This window comes from Apis florea, unplaced genomic scaffold (genome assembly GCF_048593485.1).
Source record: "Apis florea isolate Af1SG1 unplaced genomic scaffold, ASM4859348v1 contig_2492_pilon, whole genome shotgun sequence".
Classification (NCBI taxonomy): Eukaryota; Metazoa; Arthropoda; class Insecta; order Hymenoptera; family Apidae; genus Apis; species Apis florea.
Window position 1 is genome coordinate 3,827,779 of NW_028256593.1, and position 27,297 is coordinate 3,855,075.

At 36.4% G+C, this 27,297-nt stretch overlaps 1 protein-coding gene across 15 annotated transcripts in view; it reads left to right on the plus strand.

The window, feature by feature from the left end:
* The window catches only part of heph (polypyrimidine tract-binding protein 1 heph), a 455,618-nt gene that overhangs the window by 344,064 nt on the left and 84,257 nt on the right, over positions 1-27,297 (plus strand). For all 15 annotated transcript variants that reach the window (XM_031916317.2, XM_086906233.1, XM_086906236.1 and 12 more), the window contains one exon: positions 26,067-26,216. In XM_031916317.2, coding sequence (XP_031772177.1) covers positions 26,067-26,216 — 150 coding nt within the window. The remainder of the gene's footprint in view (positions 1-26,066; positions 26,217-27,297) is intronic.

The following is a 27,297-nucleotide window of genomic DNA, read 5'->3' on the forward strand; positions in this document are numbered from 1 at the left end:
TGAAAGAGAAGTAATGAGAAAAGTGACTGGAGAATCGTTTGTAGATTTCTAGTATCAAAAATTCGTGGATCTTTTGAGAGTTGATCGTGATTATTCATCAGAAATTTTGAAATTTGAAAACGTGGAAGAGTGATGCTTATTGGATATATCGATGAGTTTGGAAAAATATAGTGGAAAAAAGTTGAAATATCTTGATCTTTTCAGATCAGATATTCGTATTCGAAATTCACTTTATTTTGAATTTTTTGAAAAAGGAAAAGGTTTAAGTTGAAGTTCAAATATTAAATTTTAATTATATTTCATCGTGTTCCATGTGTTGCGAAACAAAGTTAAATCTCTAGTATTTTCCAAGCTCACTAAAGAATCTTTCGTTCTATTTGCATGGCTTAAAGGATAACTGAAATGAAGTAGTAATTTATTTCAGTGGCTCGTTTTTGTTATTCAATGTGTCAACAGTGTTTTACGTGTATTCTTTTTTTTTTATCGTTAAATAAGTAATATCAGATATTTTTTTTAAATTTTATGATTTTATGTTCAAGGTAATTTGTATTAAAATTTAAAAGAAAATATAGATTTTGTGTACAAACCGATCGTTTTTCTATTTTCTATACGATTATATTTGTTTCGTTCGTCAGTATCGTGGTTACCATAGTTTCGATCATCGATTTCTCATAATGTTTCCACGTGAATTTTATTTTCACACTTATTTTACAATTTTTCATTCGTCGCAAAAATATTCTATATTTTTTTTTTACTAATTCTTTAATTTTCCAACATTTTATAAAATATGGAATATTAAAAAGAAGGGAAACAGGAAGACATTTCATAACGCAATTAAACAATAATAGCGAATGTAGTAACTTTCTTCTGAATAAATTAAATTAATCTCTTCCTCTATTTCGTCGAGATAAATTAGTTTCTTCAAGTTTGCGTTACACATTTTGGAACGCTCTATCTAACGCAGTTTCAGTACTTGCATAAAATCTATTTCTTCTCTCAACGTTCCAAACACATTCGAACGATTTGAACATTTTCTCGAAAATTATCTCTTTCGAAGCATGCGAAACTTTTCGAGAAGAGAAATTAAATTCTTATCTCCAAACATCTTTTGATCGACGAACAAATCATCGCTTTGCAAAAAATTTCTCACTATTTCGTGATAAAAAAAAAATTCATTTCGTTGAAAAATGTGAACTGAACAAAAGATAAAGAGTGTGATAAAAAAAGAAAAAGAAATATAAATCGTATAAATAACGCGATAGGAAATTCATAAGTCGTATAAAAGGCACAAACCATGCGAAAAACACGAAGTAGTAGTGTAAATCTGTATAAGAAAAAGCATAAATCACAGTGGAGAGCATACTAGGAGAAGCATACGTAACGAATAAGTAAACCATAAAGCGGAAATACGATGTTTAAAAAAGAAAGGAAGAAACCGATTTCTGTATCTAAAGTATATAATACACGGTGTGTAAAATATAAAATCAATTCGCGAAGAAGTCGAGAAGAGAAAAACGCGTATTATACAAAAATACGTGAAAGGATCGTGCAGAATGAACGAACGAAAATACAAATTAAATTTTAAAAGAAAAACGAATCGAAAGATCGGGAGAAAAGAAGAAAAGAAGGGGAAAAATCGGAAACGATGATGGAAGGGGAGCGCGGTTATAATATGAAAACGTTTCGCGGTAAAAGATAGTTGGGTAAGAAAAGAATGGCAGGGAAATATGATAAAACGCGGGCATCGAATCCATTTCTTCCCTGTATTAACATTTTAAATTCAATTTAAATTCGATTAAACTTGGCCCAGACCGTTTATACCTTCGGTCAAACGTTTCCAGCAACGAAAGGTTGCTGGCGTCTCGAGATGAATGGAGGAAGAGGGGGGGGGGGGATGAAAACAGATGAAGCAAGGGATTTCGCAAGGGTATGGCAACGAGGAACCAAACTTCGCCCGACCAACGTTCGATTCGTTCCTTAATTATCACGTCGTCCCGTTTGTTTACGTTTGTCCTCGTTTGTTTGTAGCTCGCTGCTGTTAACGGTAAATATTCTTCTTCCATTCTTCTTCGTATTCGAAAACAAGGAACGAGCGAGTAACTTCTTGCATCGATATATATATATTGCAAAATCAAAACTTGTCGCATCGAAGTTAAATTTTCACGCAAAAGAAGGGGAAGAAGAAAATTGCATTGGGTGCATCTATCGATTTCCACGCGGTGGAATCGCATGTAGCAAGCTCGTTCATCTGAATATCAACCCCCGTGCCCAGTTGATTCACGACCTACTTCTTCTTCTTCGTAACATTTCCTTTTTTTTTTTCTTTTCTTTCTAACGAAAATATTTGTCGAAACTTTTTTTCTCCCGCTGTTGTTTCCTCCTTTCTCTCTTTTTCTTTCTTTCTCTTCGCTTCTTTACTTATTAATTAAGGAAAAAATGTGGCGAAACGAACGGGAGAATCGCAACTTTCACCCCCTTTGACGTGGTCGACTCATTAGGCGAGCGAGATGGGTCGCGATGAAAATTTCATTTTTTAATTACCCGGCCTTGTAATGAAATTAATAAATTCAATAATGAGCATACAAGTTTGCTCAAACTCTGCTGGTAGACTTGCGTTTGTTTAAGACAAGAGCGTGAAAAATGGTACACGCCATTATGTGCGCGCGCGTATTGTTTCCCTGCACGATTTCAATTTTCATAATTAATCGCTCCGTTTATTTTTCAAAAATTTCTTCCGAATTTTTTTCCATATTTATCCTTTCGATCGTTTTCACGAATATATCGTATTATTATTTATTTCTTTTATATACACAAGTGTGACTTTTCATACTCATCCATCCATGTTTATCCCTTTCTTTTCCACCATTTTTTCCTCTTCCGTACCACAAATTACAAAAGAAGGATTAAATTTCAGTAGAATATCGGTATTCTAAATGTTTATATTATATATTATGTGAAATATTTAACCGATGTTTACCGGTATTATTCCCGGTAAACCTATTTGAATTTCAGCATTCCATCATAAGTGGGAATATATTCGAGGATTTAAACTTTCGTATCTCATAAATGCACAATTTGGATTCCAAACTGCTTGTTCGAAGTTTATCGCAATTTAATTTTCGATCCTTTTCTACGTTTGAGCAAAGAAACACGGGGCCAAGTCTTCGAGCTCGAAGTCTGGATATTTGAACGTTCGTCCAACGTTTATATTACTATTTTATATCGCTAATACGTGCACTATTTTGCCGATCTTCTTCCCAGTTACAAAGAAACTCGCGTGTTCATAAAACATGCATCTCTCCACGAAGTCCCGTTTCGAATCTTTTGAAGGATAATCGAGGAAATTCCTGTTTTGTCCTTTGTGCTTTCCCCCTTTGTCCCGTTGCTAGGAATTACAGTTTACGAGCCGTGGCCGTTTCCTTCTCCTCTTCTTTTCTTTCCCTCCCCTCTTCCTTAATTTTATGAGGCGTGAATTAGATCACGTGCACTTTCGCGTTTTTTTACGAGTCCGTGCGCGGTTTTTAAGTCGATTTAAGAGGAATTAAGATTCGTTTTTTAAAGGGATTTAAAGCGAAACGAACGAATTTATGGTTTTTGTTTGTTTGAAACAAGGAAGGGAGGGGGAATTACATCCCCCTTCCACGAGCTTGTTAATACAATGGGTTACGCTATTAATTCGATAATTGCTTCCCGCGAGAAGCAAGCAGATGTCTGTTAATTTTCTTTGATGAAAAGGGAAATTAAATAACGAGATCTGTCGTAATTAAAAGTGGCATGCACTTCCATAACTAAGGGTATTATTCGTACGTAACGCTATTAATTTTTCCCGTTGCCTCGCGCGAATTCCTTTCCTGACTCGATTCAAATTTTTTCTCGTTAATCAATTAATTCCTCGGATCGTCCCAATTGACCGACAGGCGAACCGTCGTCGCACGATAACACAAGAAAATTGTTAACCCTTTGACCGCTGAATGCTCCAAGTAGCTGGGAATTGAATACTTTTTTTAATACACGATCCAATTACTTTGTCCACTCGAAAGCAAATCGAAACATTTCTCCTTTTCGATATATACCGTTTATTCGTCGATATTACAGTTTTAAAACGCCATTTATTTGATATTTGACGATGTAAATTGTTCGAAGTAAGACTTTCTCGAGCGCGTCAATTATCGTATTTTTATTAACGGATCATCACTTCTTAATATAAAAATCACAAGTGTAAACATACCAACAATCACAACTGGCTACAGATGAAACGTGTTTAAGATGACAGAGAATGACCGACGAAATAAACGAGATTTTGTTTTTTCTCGTTGTTGTTAAACTTTTATTTTCAAGGTTCGAACATCTCCAATAGTCTGACAATAATGTTTATGAGCGGGCAGGTTTCCTAACGCTTTCCAGATCTTTCATTTGAGCAAAGATACCACTTTGCAAGCCACACTTGCGATGCTCATCCTTCGAGACCGCCCTCCAACCCCCCTCTCAGTGTGCATTTTCACGAAAGGAGGCAAGGATTGGAGGAGAAGCCAAGTTGCCTTGCAGTTGGGTTAGAATGGAAATAGAAGACTGGACGGATAGAATTCAGTGACATTAATATTCACATTAATATATGTAATAATATATGTATAATATAATTATATTCTAGGGACTTTTGTTACCTTGATTGGTAATCTTCTTAAATATAAATACAATTGCAAAGGGTTCGTAATACAAACGATTGTACGGTGTTATGGTGGTCCTTCGAGCATCAGACGATGCAATTTACATCGAAATACAATTAGAATCATTAGCCGCAAAGGCTAACTCGTGTGTCGCCGTATAATCGTCATCCTACATTTCATTGTTATACATATATTTACATTAGTATTTACATCGGCAAATATATGTGTAATATAATTGCATTATAGAGACTCTTATTACCTTGACTGGTAATTTTAAATATAAAGTGTAAAAAGATTAATACTTACAATTATAAGATTACACTGCTTGGTCTCAGTTGCAAACGAAGGAGCAGAGGATCGCTCGATGCAACTTCGATTTCCTTTTTTAACTCATAGTTTCCTATATTTCATTATTATACATATATTAGTTGATTATTATTGATTGGTGATCTTCATAGATATAAATACGAATTAAGGAAAGGGTTAAAAGTAGTCGCTCAGAGCTCGTAATACGAACGATTGTATAGCGTTATGGGATCCTTTGAGCATCAGTTTAGACACTTGTACAATATTCAAAGTCGTTCACCTTTCGACATTAACTTGCCTTACGATTTAATAGCGCGTGCCATATAAACGTCAAGAATGTCGATCATATTTCACGCTTCGACCGAGCCGAGTTGTTCGAGTCACACGTGTCATTCGTGATATCCATGTAAAATAAAGTAGAACTAATTTTATTTTGCAACATGTTTGATAAATAATTATTATCGGACGATCATTGAACAATTTGAAAGATTTATTATTTATCTGGAACAATAAATCGTAAAATAATATTTTTGTTACAATTTTTAAATAAACACGTATTTTAAAATGATTATCTCGAATGTCTCGATTGAAAATTTACAAAAATTTAATAATCCTCGATCGTGTGGAATTTTTCCAAGGCATATTGGTGCATGTGATGCAACTTTACATGTTTTCCACTCCCACGTTGTTTCGTGCTTTTTATGTTTTGTCACATCGTCGTCTTCTATAATCAATTTACAACGTTTTCGTGGAGGAAGTGAAATATCACTATCGCTATTTAAAATATTTATAAAATCACCTTTACGTCACACGACGTTACCGAAACTTTCATCGACAACGTTTAATATTCTTTTCGACGACATTTTTAAATATCTTTTAAAAGTAATAAAAATTGTCGAGGAAATCGAATGCATCCCTCGCACTCGAGGAAGGCAGAAAATAATAAGAATCGTATATAAGTATTTTTTTTTAAATATCCTTCAAATTAGTATTTTCGAAAGTATTCGTGCATGGATTTTGTCGAAGAAGGTCGTCGCTATATTCCAAGTTAACAAAAATTGTACTGCGATTATTTTTCTTATTCGAGGAAATCGAATGCATCCCTCGCTCTCGAGGAAGGCAGAAAATAATAAGAATCGTATATAAGATCGGTAGAATTGTTTCCTGATGATGAATAACGAAAAAAAAAAAAAAAAAAAAAAAAAGCTCTTCCTCCCTTTCATACTCGAATTATGATCAAAGATTTCCGCTCCCTCGGACAAGTAACATCGGATTCAGAAATTCAGATCCGAACGGAACAATCGGCGAACGAAATCAATCGGGCCAGGAGGAGGAGGAGGAGGAGGGGCGTTTTTCTTTTCTTAATTTCCGTCCGTCAGAAACTGGAACGAATTCCAGTGGCTTAATATCGCGTTTCCCTCCTCCCCCGACGTACACGTCTTCCCTACGGAAACGTAAAGGTCGTGTTGGGATAGAAACGATTTTTCGATCTTTCGTTTCTTCTTCGAGGTTGAAAGTTCGTTCAATATTTTTTTGAAGGAATAAGAGTTTGAAGATCCTATCTTGATTTACGTATTTACACATGGATTTTGTAAGAAAGAAGAAGAAGAATTTTTGTTTCGTGATACATGATGATTTTTCGAGGATAAAATAATAATAATAATAATAATAATAATAATAATAATAATAAATAACGAAACATTCGTTTTGGAAAATAGATATATATATATATAGAATGTAGAGATTACAAATTTGGAGAAAGGGCGGAGGAAAATAATCCGCGGAAGACGCGATCGAGCTGGAATACCGCCGCTTCCGGTCTGAAGAGAACTCGAGGACTTAGAAATGTCGTCATTAGGGGAACGAGAAAGCGTCGAACTTGCTCGAAAAATTCTCTCGGGCGGAAGAGGAGAAGAATCGCATTGCGGGCGCAATGGAAAACCGTTTTCAGACCTCTTGAAAACACGCGTTGGAACGTTTTTAATACCCGGTTTCAGGGTCACTTCCGGCCGTCATCCTACGAAATTCCCGGGGAAATGAAACATTTTTACCGATTCCGCGATGCGAGATGGGTGGAACAGTCCTCTTCTCTTTTCCTTCCTCCTCTCTTCCTCTCGTCCCTTTCCTAGTTTCGTGGGAAGAGAGATGGAAAGGCTCGAGACTTCTTTACAACGATATAAGAAAGTTTTAATTAAGATTGTCTTTGAGGATAAAGACTGGTCTGCGCAGTTAAGGAAAATAATCAACCGTTGTTCAATTTGACTCGCTTTCGTAGCGCGATAGATTTTCTTTTCAAATCGAAAACAATTTGGAATTTCGCTTCGTTCGATTCTATGGAAATTTCGTGGAAATTGCGCGATTCTTTTCAAGGTGGAAACTACGGTGATTCTAATTTTTATATTTTATATAAAAGTACATATATTGATTCGAAGAAAAAAATTTGAAGTGTATATAGTGAATACCGAAAATTCAAGATTGATTTGATTTTCTGGTCATCCAGAGGTTTATGTTTTAATTCTCCCAGGATTTGGATTAATTTCTCAAATTGTAATAAATGAAAAAGGAAAAGAAGAAATTTTTGGAAATTTAGGAAATAATTTATGCAATATTAGAATTGGATTTTACTTCAGCAACAATAATTATTACTGTTCCTACAGGAAAGTTAAAGTTATTAGCAACATATCATGGAGCAAAATTAAATTTATTTAATATTTCTGTTATTAATATTATGATCTTTAGGATTTTTTTTATTATTTACAATGAAATTTGAAATGGACTATTTTCTAATAATTTATTCGTAATTATTTAAAAACTCGAAATATTTGGATCGAAGAACAAACTTGTTCAAATTTATTCGTCAGATTGGATTTGTTTGAAAATGTTTGAAACGATTCGCAAAGAAAAAGCGCGTATAACCACGCGCGTTGGTAGATCTCTCTCTCTCTCTCTCCCCGATATATAATTACATTACCCTCCGTCTAACTACACAACGTATCAAATTTAATGGCGGATCACATGTAAGGCAAACAGCGATTAGGTGACTCATTATTCCCTTTTGGTCGTTAATGAATCGAGATTTTCATCGTATAATCGTAGCTGTTCACCCGCTTTCGCATTACGGCTGTTTACCATTCTCGTCATTGTTACTCGGCGAATTTATATGAAAACTCGTCGGCTCGAGGAGGTTGGTCGCGATCGGCGATCATTAACCCGGAAGAGTCGCGTTTAATTGGTAATTAATGCGGTTAATCGGCCGGGTTAATGGCTTTTTATGTCGCCGCGTTGTTCTTACGTGGCCCCGTTAACGTTACCACGTGTTATTATTTCGATTTTTCCTCGAACGAGAGATATCAAAGCGATGCGTTGTGAATTCGTTAATTTTATTCCGAATTTTATTCCCTCTTTACTTATAATTTTGTAAATTACGAAATACACAGCTGCTTATATTTCTATTTTTATTCAAAATAATCGATGATTCCTAACTCTCTTAAAGTTATTATGACGATGAAATTTATTTATATATCGATGGAATATAAAACTGCGTGTAAATAAATTTTATCTTTATTCAGAAAAATTTTTATTTCTAATTATTCCTTTGTAATATATTTTTCATTTCTATTGTTATAAGTTCAAAATAATTGTTTCCATTTTCCTTCTTTCTTATCAGAAAGAAAAATTACAATTTTTGTATCGACAAGCAAAATATAAAATTGGGATATAAGAGAAATTTAACTTTATAAATGAATTCTTTTACTTCCTTTCTGTAATTTCTGGTACACCATGAAAATTACAAATTGTACATATATATTTTTATTTTTATTCAAAATAATTATTCCCAATATTTTCGTAACCGATAACCGTATCGGATATAAACAAATTTAATTTCTGAAAAATTGCACAGCTACATATTTCTATTTCCATTTCAAAGTTAATTCCAAATTCTTTGGTGTTCGGAAAGAAAAATTACGACGAATATTTTAATCAGCAAAATATAAAGCTAATACCCAAATACATAAATTTTATCCTCATTCTCAAAGAAGCGATAAAATCGCAAATGAAATTTCGCCATCCTTATTTTTTCTCGATCATTCCTCATTGACGATGACGACGAGTTCAATTTTTGTCGCAATAATCGGGCTTCGTTTGTTTCTGTTCCGATCGTTGATGCATTTAGAATCGAACGATGTCGCCCTCTGTTTCCGACTCGATCCTCTGTCGCCACGTTTGTTATATGCCTCTTTGCTCCTCTTCTTTCATAAACGACACGCTTGTTAGAGTCACGTTTTTTTTTTTACACGATGGAACAACCTTTGTGACATGGACGTAAAATACAAACAAGCGTGCGTGTCTGAATATATTTTCGGCGATTCTTGTCGCCTTACCGATTGTGCATGATTTTTTCGGATTTAAAACGCTATATATATATACTCGATAATCAATTTATTTATTCAGTCAGAATCTTTTTAAAGAATCACAGAGATTGGCAATTAAATCTTTGTCTATGATTCTGGACAAATTAGATCGATTCGTTTGAATATATTCTCCGATTCTTGTCGATATCGATTTTTTCTATTCGGATTTAAAATTCTATATATATATTCGATAATCAATTTATTTATTCAGTCAGAATCTTTTTAAAGAATCACAGAGATTGGCAATTAAATCTTTGTCTATGATTCTGGACAAATTAAATCGATTCGTTTGAATATATTCTCCGATTCTTGTCGATATCGATTTTTTCTATTCGGATTTAAAATTCTATATATATATTCGATAATCAATTTATTTATTCAGTCAGAATCATTTTAAAGAATTTTTTCGGGACAAGAGGCGCAGAGGGATTGACAATTAAATCTCTGTTTATGATTTTGGACAAATTAAATCGATTCGTTTGAATATATTCTCCGATTCTTGTCGCCTTATCGATTTTTTCTATTCGGATTTAAAATGCTATATATATATATTTGGTTATTTATTTATTCAATCAGAATTAAAGAATGACTCTAGTTAAAGGTAATTATCGTTATGTCAAAGTTATTTCTCGGGACAAGAGATACAGAGGGATTGGTAATTAAATCTCTGTCTATGATTCTGGGCAAATTAGATCCGAAGTAGGTGGGGAAGGTGGTCCTTCAGAGACGTCTAATATCGCGATAGTTCACGGAGGTGAATGAACTTCTTGACTGTGCGAGTTGAATGAACCCCTCGAGCCGAGCTTACGAATGACAGATGTCTGTGACGCGGGGAAAAAAAAAAAAAATAGCTCGTAATTCTTCTCAATGCGTTCAATCTTAATTAGACGAATTATGCCAATATACATTATTATCACGTCTGCCGTAAAACTGAGCGAGTTCGAGCACGTATAAATCCGTTGGAAACGCGCCATGCATTTCGAAATAAAGTTTAACCAATTTCTCAAATCTTTTTAAACGAGATCATTATTAAACAGAAACAAGTAAATATATACTTTATTAAAGAAAGATCAAGCTTTACATCGACGTAATAAAACGTCGTATAAATTCATAGAAAAAAAAGAAAAAAAAAAAGAATAGTCAATTCTCGACGACAAGAATCAGATTATATTCAGATTATACTCTTTTTTAGGATTTAGGAGAAGAAAAAAAACTTTAATCTTCCCCCCCCCCCCTCCCCCTAAAAGAACCATATTAATATTAATCGACTTGAAGGATTTTAATTCCGAAAATAAATATTTGAAACGCGACGACGTTGGCCACGATACGCCATACGAGTCGGAAGAACGTTCGAACGTTGGACGTTGACACGGGGCGGAAGCTGTCGGAAAATGGAGGCGAGCCGGGGTGCGTTGGGATCGCTGGAAATAGCCGGCTAACACGGCTTAATCGGATCTCATCCTGTTTGCTATTGGATTAAAGTAACTCGCTTAAGACCCGGTCTAACCTCGCCATTGATCCCGATGTCGTTTAACTCGCAGTTGCTGGAAGGCCGTGGCGAATTTTCGCCCGGTCAACCGTGGATAACTTCGTCAAACCGACGTGGAATCGCTTTTCAGGGCGTTCGTGGAAAGTAGGCTGAAACGTGTACCGTGATTCGATAGATCGCTGCCAACTCGTCACTCGCCGGGTTGAAGCCTTGAATTTGTTGCTTGTTTCGATTTCGAATTTTTACGACGATCGTGTTTGGACCGATGGATGGAGAGGGTTCGAGGTTCGATCTCGTCCGACGGTCTTTCAATTTTATTTATCCCGAAATTCTTGTGAAATTATTCGGCGATATCGATAACGTAATCGATAAATTTGATGAACGTTTATTTCACTCTCTTTGCAGGGCCTTTTTAGTTCGATGAATTCCTTAGCTAACTTAAAATGATTTCACACGCGAATTAACGTACAAAACTTTTATATTTTAATATTTTATCTATCTTTACATATGAAGAAAGATAATTTATTGAATATTAAAAATCTATATTGTTGTGTGATATTTTAATGATAAAAGTAATTACTAAAAAGCATCCTCGGTTTGTCAGGGCAAATATCACAATAAAACAGTCTATTATTATTCTTATTTTTCTCCCTCTCTCACAGCATCTCAATTTTCATTACATTTTTCTTTCTCTCTATCGTCAATTTCTTAACGAATAGAAATCATTTCGTTATTTAATAACGAAAAATCAAACTCGTCTCCACTTGAACCAATTTCATTATAATTATCTATTATTTCAGATGAAAATCTAAACATTTAATAGTATATTATTCCACACTTTATAAGATTATACTTAAAGAGCTTAGGAATCTATTCATGAAGCTATTTTTAAAAAAAATCAAACATAAATAAATATTGTCGTTCGAATTGCTGCATCAATCCAAGTGGTCACCGTTGGAGTGCTAATAAGGAAGAATATTTTTCCTTTTTTTGGAAATATTGAATGAGACAGAGAAAGAAGGATTTAATATTTAACAATCTCGGATAAATTACACTTTGTTTTATACTTTAAGTACCGTTTATTCTAGTATATTTGACGTGCTCGCATCCCCACTCGTGCCAGATCTTCGCACCAAGTTGTACTCGATTCGATTCGATCTAAAAATGAATACAACAAAAATTATAGCCAAATTTACTTTCCCTCTCGAGCTCGACTAACAAGTTAACCTTCGTAGCTTCGATTTTTCGATCAATTCGCTTCTAAGAATCCGAAAAAGGAGAGAAGGGAGAAAAAAAGAGAAATTTCTCTTAATCCCCCCCTGTAGAGACCCCCATAAATCCTCGTGGACGGTTCCGTGAAAACGGAAACCGGGTCAGGCGAGCCCTTATTCAGGGCCTCCGCCTCGGCTGCTGAATAAAAGAATCGGGCAGCGGCGGAGAATCGATCGTTGGAGGGCGCGAGGCCGATTAATAAATTGCTTCCGTTCAATTATAGGCCGTGATAAATCGGGCCGTCTACAGGTAGCCGGCCTGCTCGTCACCGAGGAAATTGAGCGACGCCCGCACACACGGCGCGCACGGCCGCCTCGACCCAAAGTCCGCCCCCACGGAAAATTGAAAAGTTAGCCGAGATTGACTCGTCGACGTACGCTAGACATTTCTCCAAGGTTGCCATCCTTCGAAGGATATTGTTTAAATCGCTTTGGCTACTTTTCCACCCCCAAAAATGTGCTCGAGAAAAATCGTTGTTTATTGGAAAAAAAAAAAAATTGATGATAAAAGCAAACTATTATATTTCCAGAAAAAGATAGGCAGACTATAGTAGCGAAGTGTTATAGTAGCGAAAGGGTTAAGCGTCGAAATTTCGTTCTCGATCGATATTTCTTTCGAGAAACGAATTTTGAGATACGTTCCCCTCTCGTCGAGTTTTTCTTGTGCTTTCCATTGTCTTATTATATCTCTCAATTCACGTAGCCATCTCTCGTATTTCCAACGAAACGGTTCATGTTATAGCCTCGTCATTTTTCTTCTCGCTAAAAAAGAAAATGGGAAAATGTTAACACGACAACTTGATCGAACATCTCTAATGGAGATGGCAAATGTTTCGATTAGATTTGTAATTTCAAAATTTCATCGACCAATCCTTCTTCTTTATCCCTCTTTTTCCATTAAACACCTATCTCCATGCACATCCAAAGCAAACGTTCTCTCTCTCTTCTCTCTCTCTCTCTCTTCGAAACCCGAACAACCTGTACCACTCTGACTGATCCAAGTGCACGCACACATACACATTGTGCATGCAATACACGCTTCTCCAAAGCGACGAACATCCTGTAATAAAAAAATCCGAAAAGTCCAAAGAGCACCGCACGATCGGCTTTTCGGCTTGTGAGCGACTTTTTCCATGAAGGAGAAGCCGCGACAGAAAAGAAAGAGGAAATTACAGAGAGAGAGAGAGTCGGGAGGGGGGAGGCCAGAGTGGCTAGAGGGTAGGTAACCTCTAGGTAGGTGGGTGGGTGGGTAGGGGAAGTCGACCAAGAGTTTTCTCACCGAGGCTTTTCTGCGGCTTCGATTCCCATTGGCCGACCACGAGCCACTATTTTCCCTCTTTCACCCCCTAGGGATATCCTCTGCGCGTGTGTGTCGTGTTGTCCCTATTGCTAGTTACGTTTTTCACTTGGCTCTCTCTCACGATCTATTCGCGGAAAGTTGGTCGAGAAACTTTTTCATCCCGACTTCCGGCCGTTCCTGGGTGGAGGGGGTGGCGCTACTTGGATTCGAACGAATCCCTCAACGTGTACACCTGTAGCTCTTTTTATTCGTTGGGCTGGGTGACTGCGGAAAGTAATTTTGGCGGGTGAAGAAGGGGTGGGTTTGGAAGCGTCATCTTGATGATCGTTCCTTGTAAAATATTATTTCTGGTGGTAAAATGAAGATTCTCTCTCTCTCTTTCTTTTTATCTTTCAATTATTATTTTTTTCAATTATCGTCTTGGTAATACTTGTACTTGGCTGTGAGGGGTTTTGGACGAAGTGGGGTGGTTGAATTTGGATAAGTGACCGCGGTAAAGTGTTAGGAAATCGATAATAAATTCAGGGGAAGTGAACTTTTTGAGAAAGTTGGTCGAACGAATAACGCGAGTCGTTAAGATAGATAGAAAATGTAGAAGAGAGATTCAGATCTTGCGAAAGTGTGCGAAATATTTGTTTTTTTCTGGTCGAAAACGCAGTTGTTGAAAGTTGTCGAGGCGAGTAGTTGGGTGGGAAGTTGAATCGGCGATGGAACACTATTAGTCCGTTTCCAAAGTTCGGGGAAACAGAAACAACTATTAGGGTATTCAATATTCCGAATCTATCTAGCCATGAATTAAGCAACTTGCACGATAATCACAAAACAATGGTCCAAATAGTTGTTACCAACAGCCCGTTCATCAATTCTCGATTGATCGGCCTTTCGTTAAATCCTCTGCCCAACTTTTCTAACTGGCCCTTCACACGAATTATAAATTTGTTGTTGTTGATGCGTTTATTTCTGATTATCGAATCATCGACCATCATTTTCCACAATCCTGTATACTCGCGTTATTTTTCACAGTCGAATACTTTTACCTTTAGTAAATTCTTCTTTTGCCGCTAATGGAGCACACGTGTCCCATAAAGTTTTGAAAAATGACCAAGGAACAAACATAAACTACTAAACGTACACGTCCCGTGGGTGGAATTCGAAATCTGAAAGTAGGAATAATTTTTCTTCGAGAGCAGTGGACCCCATTTGTCCAAGTTAATTATCCGGAACGGAAAGTTTTTTAAAACTAAAAATATTTAGCGAACCTTGATATATATATATTCAAGATTAAATATCCGATTAATTTCCCCCAATTTCAACATTTTTATTCTTCTTTTCCGACCCGAATCTTTCGTACATAATCCTCCCTCTCAAAAAAAAAAAAAAAAAAGAAAAATAAAATACAAATATTAAAGAAAAATATCTCCCACGGAATATTATTTTTTATTTTTTCTAAATAAAGAAGAAGAAGAAAAAGGAATCGTATCACTTTCACCCAAGCTGAATCATTCGATTAAAAAATCTTCTCGAATCGCAACAACGAATCACTGTATCCCAAACGCCATCCAATTCCAAACCGGAAATCCTTGCTCGAATCCCTCGTATATCGGCCAGATATCACCCTTTCTCACCCTCTTACACGACGAATACGAAACGAGGCTGCTGCTGTATAGACGTTCCACCGACTATATTTTCCACGTTGAAGCGGCAATTTTTGCTCGAGCGGTTCGGCGTAATAATTTTCCACGGCGCCGGAAACGAGGTTCCGGCAGGTTAAGCTCTGATATCCACCCGTTCTCCAGGGACACGTGGCTGGCTCCATCGGTTCGATTAATTAATTAGCACCCATTATCGAGTTTCGAGTCGAGAGGTGCCGTGTGTTTTCCCCTTGTACCCTCGAGAAAGCGGATGGCTGAGCTGGCCCAGGAAACGGGCGGGCGCCTAAGGGATGAACGCATAATTTAATTCCTCGAATGGCATCTTCACGAACACTTGCTCCCTCGTTTCACGTTCTCTTTTATGGCCAGTTATCCTCCGAGTCGACTTTTCCGTTTGCGTCTCTTTTGTGTAGCCGAAGATAGAAAGTTTTTGGGCCTTAGATATCGTCGCACGAAAGGTAAACAGTAGAAAAACTGTAGAAAATTAGAAAACAAGTTTTCTTTTCTATCGTATTTCTATTTATATAGGTTTACGGAAGGGAGAATTGTTGTTCTTCGATGACGACCTCTGTTCCACTTTTTCACCGAGCAAATCTCTATCTTTATATTCTAAATTTCTGAGACATGATCAGAGTTCGGCGCGTCTTTAATCTTCGAGAATATCTTTCTTATCTCTCAACCTAGCCTAATCCAAAACGTTTATTTCATCGAATTCCTCTTCCCACATCGAACTTTTTATTACACTTCTTTTCTTGATAGAATTTAATCGGCTCGTTAAAAACCGCACACTTACCGATATATTATAATTTTCAAAACAAAAACCATCTAATACAGAAAAACATTTATATATAAAAAAGAAAAAAGAAAAACAGAGAAAGCAGAGAAAGAGAATAATAACCGACTTAACGAAATCCAATCGATTGAGACACGAATATCGAGATTTTTTTTTATTCCCAGAATGAATTCGATCCGGTTTCCCTCGTTTTCCACGTTCCCGATCGCGCGTAAAGAGATATGCGTATATACAGAGAAAGAGAAAGAGAGAGAGAGAGAGATTTTAGCCCGAAAAATTAATAAACACTCGAAAGGCTAAGAGGATTACCTCGGTTTCGGTTAAAGCTCGTGTTTCCACGAGTCTACAATGACGCGAGCACGCGGCCGGTTCTCACGGCCGCGCACAAAACTCGATATAACCCCCTCCCTCCTCCTCCTTTCCCCCCTCCCCTTCGGTGCATTATGGTTTTCACCGGACGAAGCTGCTTATAATAAATCATTCGGGCCTCGTAAATGTTATTTCCCCTTCCCGGAATATATATGTATGTATATATATATATATATACTTGAAACGAACAAAAGGGGGCACAGTCGCGTGATTCAGCTCGTCCGGTGATGAATCTACATGTACTCGTCCTCTCTTGATGAATAATTAGCCGGATGGATGTTTAAGGATTTCCCTTAATTCTGTAATGACGGGTGAAATTGAAATTATCGCCCCTTCCGCGTATTTATTTTACGGGGAGGGGGAGGGTGGAAGGGGAGGGGGAAGAGGGATTGAAATAGTGTTTGATGATATTGATGAGGATTTCGGATCGCAAGCTAAATAATGGGGATTTATTTATTTATTAACGCGTCGTGGTGGTGTGAAGCGCTGCTTGGACAAATTATATCTTTCCGTTCCGAGGAAAATTTTAATTTTATCAACCCCCCTCCGTTTGTATATCGCAAGATGTGTGATTCATTAGACCGTCTCGTTGCAAGATCTTTTTCGTCGATCTTCAGAAGCTTCGATTAACGGATTTTATCCAAGAATCAGTTTATTCTCTTTCGTAAATTATCTTTTCCCTCTCTCTCTCTCTTTTACCAACCCCCCTCGACCGGTTTAAACAGAGCGAATGAACCTATAAGCCGTAAACAATGGTTACGCGCCCGATACACCGCGTGCCGCGTCAAATTATCAAGATATATACCCCTACCATCCCTCTCCACCGCCTCTCTGATGGGGGTTGCAGAGGGAGTGGGGGGCGAGAGAAACTCGGCGCAGACACTCGGCCCCATTGCACCCTGGGGTCTCTATTAATGATATAATATTTCTTTGATTCACCGGAGCTTCCACCTTAACAACCCCCCCCCCCCCTCCCTCTCTCTCTCTCTCTCTCTCTCTCTCTCTCTCTCTCTCTCTCTGTGCGCCGCGTTTCTCGTTTAAACGGAGAAAAAAAGGATGGCATGGATGAGGAAGGAGAGGAGGTGAGGGAGGGATGGACGTGTTCAAACGTAGTCGTTTCGCATCCCTTATAACCCGGATAAATTACATTCATGCTCCAACCCCCTCTCGCCTTCCGTCGTCATCGACGAGCAAACAAGCCGGGGCTCCTCGGCTCGATTCGTCGAGACGAGATCCTCGGAGAGTTTATTTAAATCAGAAATAACTCCTAGCTTCTTAGCTTCTCGGTGGAGAGTGGGGAGTGGGGTGGTTTGCTTACCGGACGCTTACGTTTTTCATCAATCGCTGGAGGAGGAGAGGGGAGAAGAGGAGGATTTGGTTCGAGTTCGTTGGTTGCTTTGGCGGGATTTTTATTTAAGCGGAGAGAGGTAGTTTCTTTTTTTTTTTGGAAATTTGTTGCGACTGTTAACGATATTACAGCGAGTTTGGATCGAATTATACGTTATCGGTTGGAATAGTGACAGTCGATAGTGAATTGCAATAACTGCAGATTTACTTGCAGTTGCAATAACTTTCTTTTTTTCTCCTGTATAATCTTTTGCAAGGAAAAACTCGATTCTCCATCCTCGAAAAATTAATTTTTATTTCGTGCAAATACCTTTATCCGTGAAATTTTTCACCGTAATTTACCGTAAATCCTATTACTATTTAAATCGTAAATAGAGAATAAATTTGAGAAAAATTATAATTTAAATTTCGACCCCAATTTACGTTTCGGGGAAACGAGTAACAAGTTTGGGATTTATCGTCGCGCGCGAACGAAGAAAAAGACACATCTCGGTGTCGAAAAATATGGGTACTTTCGAAGGTGGCCGGAAGTCCGCGGAGAATTTCCGCCTCTGTCCGTGAATAAATTTTGATCGAGCGAAGGAAGGACGGGAAAACTCCGCGAGAGGAAAAACAGAAACAGTGGAGGGAGGGGGAAAAAAAGGATGATCCTCTTCTCTTTCTTTCTTCCTTCTCGCTGAGCTCGAGGACAGAAGCGGCTTTTCTTCTTGATCCCCTGGGACGACCTGTCCGGCCAAACTTCCATCGCATTTGTATACGCGCATGTGCCACGCGTGTCCTTATATTTGCCATCTTTCCATTTTTCCATTTCACGGGATCGTCGCGGGGAAACGTCGAGTCGAAATGATTTTCACTCGACGTTGTGTAAAAAATAATGGGACGTGTAAGAATAAATTGCTTCGAACAAACGAGTCGTAATATAGATTCCGTCGGATTAATACGGAATTTATTTATTCCATCAATTAGACTTGGGATGAAAGTGTGATCGTATCGTATCGATCGATGTACTCGTCGATCTCCCTCTCCCCTTGAATCCTTAACTTTTCAGGAAAGTTGCGGGAGAAAGGTGGAAGAAAAGGTGAGTGTATCCGCAAAATAATAATCGCTGGATGCCACCCTCCCCCCCTATTTGATTTACGAGCCCATAAACGCGACCTGTACCCCTGTAATGGGCTTGGTTACCGCAAGGGATATCCACGCCTCTACGATTATCGTCATGCCACCCATTCTTCCCATGATTGTACATTCCCGGATCTCCACACTTCCCTCCGCCAAGATTTTCCCTTCGAAATTGCATCGAACTTTCGTGTCGATGCGTATTAGATCATCCGAGGCGAGGAGAGAGGGGGAGAGGGGAAGGAAAATCGAGGACATTTTTTAGTATCCAATTTCTTTTTTGTATTATGTGGGTTAGGGAGGTGTATTAAAAGAGTGATGTATTTACACGTAATTGAACATATTTGGGAAATCATCATTTTATGTAAATCAAAACGAATATTAATTTGGGATAGGAAAATATCGATTGATGATTACTCGTGTTAACGAAAATTTTTGATAAATAAATCTCAATCGATATTTTTGTGAATTTACTTTGGAGTTTTTTTTTTGGCAAATCGATCCCCTAAAAAACTGCTTTCACGTTGAATGTATTAACACGATATTGAAATATTAATAATAATTTATAGACGTGTAATATAATTTTTTAATGCTTCAAAATATTATCTTTTTACTGATCCTTTGATGATATCCTTTGAATCCTTTCACATCTGTCGTTAGAAACAAAGAAATTGAAACAGCCACGTTTAAGCATCGCCCTATACCAAAACTTTTATAAAGAATCGTTGAAATAGGCATTTTTTAGGGAGACAAAATCTCACGCTCTCACGTTTTTATTATTATTAAAAACCAGAAATTCTTTTACGTTTCAAACAAAAAAATTGAAACACGTTTAAGCAACATCCTATACCAAAACTTTTACTCTAAAATATTTGTCGAAGAATCATTGTCGAACCAAAGATTATTCTTCGAATCCTTTTTACAAACAAAAAAAAGTTAAAACAGCTACCTATTTTCCTACCAAAACTCTTAATAATTTTATTCATCGAACAATCGTCGAAATTTTTCAGCAATGTATCCTAGAGAATCCTAGAGATCAAAAAAAAAAAAAAAAAAAAGTGACACAGATTAATCACACTCCGTCCTCACCCCCGAGGAGAGAAGTGGAAACAGCCATTAACCTTTAAGCATCGAAACTTTCGCCCTGGTGGCGCATGCTCATTTCCCCTTGAATAGATCATTTTCACGGCAATCACGGCGCCGGTTTAACAGTGGTGAACAATGGTCGGCGGTCGGACATTAGAACGCGGGGTCCGGTTTGTCCTCGCGAGAAATCCGCGCCTGCCACGCTCCCAACGAAAACCCAATTGCGGCTCTATGCGTCATTAGCGCCTCGAAACGGAGTTAACGGGGTTAAATTCAGGGGCGGCGTGTCGCCCGTCGAGATATTATTCAACCTTCCCTCCCCCCTCCCCCTCCCCCACGAAGTGATGACCTCTCATGGAAATGCGAAATGAATGATCGCCCGAAACTCGATTCCCCAGTTTTTCCGCATGCTGAAATTTCTCTAACGAACCCCCCTTCTATACGAGTTCCCGTAATTTTTTTCATTCCCCCTTTTCCCTTTCCCCTCCCCCCTCCTGTTCGACGCCGGTATTAGATTTTTCGAATTGGGCTTTTTATACGAGGATTCGTTTCGAACATGTCGAGCGTGTTTCGAATTTTAATTAAAAAATGTAGAAATATTTAATTGCGGGCGGATTCGTATTTTTTTTTTTTTTTTTAAGCGACATCAAGATTGCTTGTATTTTCTAATATTTTTGATGATCAAGGATTTTTATTTATACTTGCGTAAAATTGTGTAAAATAAGAAATTTCAAATTGGCAATTTATATTAATGTCAGAAAGAAATTGAAAGGTTTGGCAATCGAGTCGCTGATTAAGATTAACTTTTGAATTGAAAATTTGAAAAGTTGGAAAATGGACGAATGGCGCGTCTTCTATTCCCTTTCTCCGTGCGATAATAAAAGTTTTATTATCGTCTGGTACGATTCTCGATCGAATGATACAGCTCTTAATTCGGCAAAGTTAATATTCTTACAACCGCATTTAAACGTTATACGAAATGAATCGTCGATTCAATGAAACGGATACGCGTATCACAGGATCGATGGAGAAAATTGGAGAGATTCGCAGAGAGCGATCACGTCTCCTCGTTTTCGTTTCGAGGTCTGCGCGTGATCGTCGCTCGTTCCAATCCCGTGTTTCGCTGTTTACGTAGCGAGGAGAGTTTGCAGGAATTTAATAGTTCTCGATGTCGTTAATTCTAGTTGTTCCAAGTTGCTCGCTACTTTCTTTGATCGGATTTTGCGCGACTCGTTTAATGGGAATCGCGCGTCCGAATTAAAACGAATAATGGAACAAAGCACCGCCTCCACGCTTTCGAATTCCGATCGATGATACGCTACTTTCGTGGAGCGCGTATTCTTTTGTATATCGCGCATAATACAAATAACAGAGAAAGAAATGTCTCGTAATTGTAATTAAAACCAGAACACTTTGATCTTGGTCGATAGTCGAAGCATCCAACGATTTGTAACACGTTGCATGCGGTAATCGTTTTAATTGATAAAATTAAAATTGGTCTATTTTATTGAAAATTTATTGGTAAAGTAATATATATATATATGCTTCGAATGATCAGAATTTTTTTTGTTCTGAAATTTGTGGAATAAATCATAGATTTATACCTGATATTATAATTGAATCATTTAAATATTTTCTTGAATGAATTAATAAAATAAATTGAAAAATTAGTTAAATTTAAAATAACACTAGTTTGTCAAACTAAAATTAATTTTCAATAAAATTGTTTTTTAAAATTCATTAAATGTCTGAAATTTAAGAGTTGATTATATTATAATTGTTAATCTATTTAGATTAATCCCTTTTATTTTTACTTTAACAAGACATTTATTATTAAATATAATTTTATCATTAGCTTTATGATTTACATTCTTAGTTTATTTAATTTTTAAAAATTCTTTACAATTTTTAAAGTATTTAGTTCCATTAAATTCTCCTGTCTCATAATTATAATTAAAACCAGAACACTTTGATCCTATGATCTTGGGATGGTTGAAGCATCGTTTTAATTGATAAAATTAAAATTGATCGATTTTATTGAAAAAATGTATTGATAAAGTGAAAGTAATATATATATATGCTTCGAATGATCAGAATAACTCCCTTTCTCGAGCCACAATGATCAAGAAGGTCGAACGAGTCAGACTCGTGCTTATAGTTTTTGCTTAAACTTCTTACCACGAGTCTCACTCGTAACGAAATAATTAGAATCTTAAGATGGAATTCATATTCATTTAAGGCTAACTTATCCTAAAAATTACCCTTTCTCTATCGTATTATTATTATATTATTATTTCTTACTTCGTTTTCGTAAAGTATTTTGTATACAAGTTAAGAAAATCCTGAAGATTTCATGTATGACATTTTCCCCTTCTGGATTACATTTCGAACGATCTTTCAAAGTTTTCTCAACGTTCATTCCAATATAGCCTGTGGTATTCCGTCCTCCCTCTCCATTACCTGTCCACGTTCTTTTCTTAACGATATACTACGACGTCCTCTCTCTCTCTCTCTCTCTCTCTCTCTCTCTCTCTCTCTGTATTTAAGGATTCAATGGTGCATTATTCGGTTTTCCTGGGATCGGTCGTTGGATGAAAAAAAAAAAAAAGAAAGAAAGAAAGGAGAAGTGGGAGGGACAAAAGACGTTCGAATGATCGGAAGGAGCGTGTTTCACCGCGTTCACAAAGAAGCAGACTGCTCGAAGGGGTTGAATACTTAAGGCGTACAGGCTGGAATTTAATAAAGAAAATCCACCGTTGGAGATCGACAACAGGAATGCAGGAATTATTTTGTTATTACATTCTGTTTTCTGCCCTGTTGTTCTTCTTGAAAAAAAAAACAAACAGGAAAGAAAAGAAAAGGAGGAAAAAAGAAATAGTTCGTAAATGCGATTCAATCGAGAGTCTTTCGCCACTTCGAGATGACGAGAGGGAGAAACTCGTCGTTTTGTGGAATGTTTGAAAATCCGAATCGAATCCGAGGAAATTTTTCCCATGACGATTATTCGTACACGAATTTGAAGTTTCGGGATTCAGTGCATGGAGTAAAAATGGAAAATTTAAACTTTTTGATCCGCGTAATATAGCTTCCAGCCGAGAGATACGTATTAAAATGAGACGAAGAGGAAAGGAAGATTAAAAAGTTTGAAGCGAAAGAGAAATGTAAGGGGAAAAAAAAATATAAAAAAAAAAAAAAAAAAGAAAGGAAGAGAGAGAAACGAGGATGAAGCGAGATTCTTGGAAACTACTCGAAACAAAGAAAAGGCAGAATATTTTCTGCTTGAAAACTTGGAAAAATTCAACCTGACTTAACCATTAAAAAAAAGGTGTAATAAAAACTACCAAAAATAATAATTAAATTTAATTCTTACGAATCTTAATTTTCTATCCTAGATTTTCACGAAGAAAAATACAAAAAAATATACATATAAATATATAAAAGAAAAATCTCAGCAAAAAGAGAGAGAGAGAGAGAGAAGAAAAGAAACGGATCCTCGTTACAATCGAAGCCGTGTATCGTTCTTAATATGGGTAACGTAATTGAAGCTCGAGCTTTAACCCGAGTATATGCTGAGTTTTTTTTTTTTTTTTTTTTTTTAAAGAAGGGGGCGGGGAAAAAATGGTCTGTTTTCCTTTTCATCCCGCTTCTTTTCCGCTGAATTTCCCCGTGTCCCAAGTGTGTTTACCCGAGCTGAACTTCAGATATTCCATTATGGCGGCTACTGTGCTCCGAGGCAAATGTAAAAATGCGTTCCATGGCTGTTTCCTCCTTTTCCATCTCGAATCGACCTGGAATCTCGAACTTGCTCTGCTGGATTGTTCGACAGATTCTTCCCTTCCCTCCCCTCTTCCTTTCCATTCCCCTTTCGTTCTCTCTCTTTTCAAAGAACGGCTAAGAAAATTATTACCGCAGGGGGGAGGGGGGTGACTTTTTCCTTTTCTTTTCTTCTTCTTCTTCTTCTTCTTCTTTTTTTTTTTTTTTTAATAAAAGTTAGCCAGCAATGAAATACACGGAAATTAAGTTAAATAGAATTAGAATTTAAGTTTGGGTTCTGATACCTAGAGAAAAAAATGAGAAAGATCTTTATCATGCAAATTATCCTTGATGCGAGATTAAATATTAATAGTGATTTGCAATATTAATTTTTGTTTTAAACTCGATGTAAAAATTTTTCTCGATAATTTTATATACGTGAGATATTTTTTTTTTTTTTTGAATTTATTATATACTTGTCATTAAATTTTCGAATCTTTTATTTTCTTTTTCGATCGAAACTACTTTCACGTTGTTAATTTTTTTTTTTTTTTTATCCAATTACCTAGCAAAGATTCTTTATGAAAATATAATCAATGGTCTTCAAAGATATCTTTAAAAATATCTGCTGGAAGATTAATTTTTCTTACGTTTTTTTTTCTTCTTATCTAAAAAAAAAAAAAAAAAAAAGGAAAAAAGAAAAAAAACGGAGAAAAGGGAGAGAAAGGTATCCCCTGTTCTGGATTTTTACAGAGCTCAAAGTGAAATGTCTCGTTTCAAGGGAAAAATAGAGAATGCTTAAAGAAGGAGAAAGAGAAGAATGAAAAAGTGTTTTTTTTTTTTTTTTTTTCGAGACATTTTAACGAGAAATCGATACCTCTACTTTCAGCAACGAAGTACAATTAATTATTTATCATTTTTAAAAAATCTCCTCCTTTGTAGTTCCAATCGTAAAAGGAATTTACAGTTTCCTTGTTTCCCAAATTGATTATTACTTAGACACTTATAATACCGTAGCTGTGCATTTCATATAGATTTTATAAGAATTTCTTGTTTAAAAGTTTTAAATTATTTCAAATTAAATATAACACAATACGTAAATTTGATATGTAAATATGTCGATTTTTATAATAAAAAGTCTGTCTTTTATGAAAATTTTCAATACGTAGAAGAAGAGATTTTTTTTTTTTTTTCTCTAAGAAAAAAAAACTTCAGTTTCACCATTAGATTTTAAACCAATTTGAAATCAATCGGTACAAACATTTTCTAGATGGAACCAATCCAATATGCAAATATTGTACAATTTCGAATTAACAATAATTAATATACTACACACTCATCCTCTAATTTCATTTCCAGTTATTAATATCTATTAATTTAACAATTAATCATCCCATTTCTATCAACACTATCCATACCATTAACGCATGTACACAATCTTTCCCATCCATTATCATAATTTCAACATTGATTTCCCCCTTCACCACCAGTATCGTTAACAGTTTCCCTTTAACACCGTTATATTTATTATTCTCGATTTCCAATCATTTCCCCCGTCTATTTTCAAATCGCTCACGCTCCTCTCTTGGTTTCCCTTTATTTAAAAAAAGAAAAAAGAAAAACATTTGAGACTAGAAGAATGAAAAAAAGACGCGATCGGAATGTTGACGTTTCATTGGCTTGCAAAGTAGTTTCTATTGTTCCCAGCAAATATTTAAGTTGTTACGAGTCTGTGGAGGAAATCTTGGACGTAACATCGACGGAAGAATACGCGGAAATTCAATTACAGAGATAATTCTGCATTAATATTTGGATTCCACGGGGCGGCGAGTTCTCTCTCTTTCTCTCTTTCTTCCTTTTTCACACAAACACACACACACGCACACGCGCGTATACACGCGTTCGATTTCAAAACTCGTCCTCTTTTTCGCTTTATCTTCGACGAGATTGAAATCGTCCATCTTGAAAAAGGAGGAATTCCTTCCTCTAAATGTTTCAAATTCGCGGAAAAAATCTCGCGATTTTTCGAAGATCGTCAATCATTTATCGACCATTGTGGAAATTATTTTACCCCCGGGAATTTTTGAAGAATTATTATTCTTGCAAAAAGGAATTAAATTGGATCAAGTTATTATTAAGGCCAGCTGTTGGGAAAAATTATTGCTCCATCCTTACGTTATGAAATGTTTTATTCGCCCGAGTTATTAAGTCTTGTTCAATTAATTTATTTATCCGACGATTATCTTCTCTTCTTTTTCTCTTCTTTTTCTTTTTTTTTTTTTTTTTTATAATTTTCATTTAACGTTCGATTAAAAAAAAAACGTTCGAGAAACGTTGATGCGTTAAGATTTAATATCGTAAAAGTTATTAATAAATTAGGGAAACGTTGAATAGTAATTGAAAAGGTATGGCAAGGTATATTATGATAATTTATTTATCAAGGTCAACGATCATTGACCATTTTCCAATTTACTTTTCTGACCGTGTCCTCTCCATTTTGTGTTGCAGGCGTTCCTGGAAATGGCGGATGAAAATGCTGCAGCGACGATGGTAAATTATTATGCCTCGTGCATGGCCCAGCTCCGTGGCAGAGCAGTCTACGTTCAATTCAGCAACCATCGTGAACTGAAAACGGATCAAACGCACACCAACAATGCGGTAAGCGGTTCAAACATTTTCCCTCGTCGATACCCCTTGTTGTTAATTATTTTTAATTAATGGCTTCGAAATTTCTTTTCCGAAAATTCAATTCCAAAAATTATGTTATTTAATTCGGAACATTATTAAATATCGAATTGATTCAAGAAAGATACTTTTTATCTGACTTTTAATCTCCTTGTAAGTTTCTTTCTTGACATTATAGCTATGTGTTTTTGAAAAAGATTCTATTATTCATCATTCTCGCGAGAAAGAAGTACATCTTCCGTTAATTACCCGTTTTTATCTTCTCATTTCCATCTTTCGAAAAGAAGAAGGAAAATCATTCGTTCAATTACGAAATCGTAAAAATAAAAAAATAATTTAAGAAATAAATTTATCGCGCAACAGTTCGCTTTCCAAATATCCAAAAAAAAAAAAAAAAAAAAAATATAGAAAAAAGGAAAAAAATTCAAACACGAGTCACTGGGAAAACCCGCAATAAAACGAATTACCGAGCACCGGTGCAAGGCTGTCAAAGAAAAACCGGTCTTTCCACGTAGTTTTTTCCTCCGTTCAAGAAGCGTATTCAACGCTATCTTCCGACCGAAATTACTATTAAAAAGCTTTGGGGAAAGAGGCTGAAGCGTCTGAAAAACATACTACCCTCCGTGGCTTTCCTCTGGCCAAGGGCTGTTTGCCCCCTCCGACGTGACGACTGAATATGCGGGAACCGGACACGCGATAATTTGCAGGCAAACGAAGAAAGCGCTCTTTGGACCTGCCCCTCTTATATATTCACTTATTGCTGCAAAGGCTGCAAGTAATTTCGCGCAATTACTTTTTAACGAGTGGTGGTCGCGATGATATTTCCTGGATTTTCACCCTTGCTATCGTGGGCAAACACCCGCGAAATTAGAGAATTCTAAAGGAATTGCTCCGCCATTTTCTTTTTCATCTATTTCTTCTTCTTCTTCTTTTTTTTTTCGTGGAATATCGAATTCGAAAGATATTGGAAGATATTAGGTATGTAAGAGTGGAATAAACAGATATAAATATATATATAGAATGACAACAGATATGTAGAATTTTGGAAATTTAA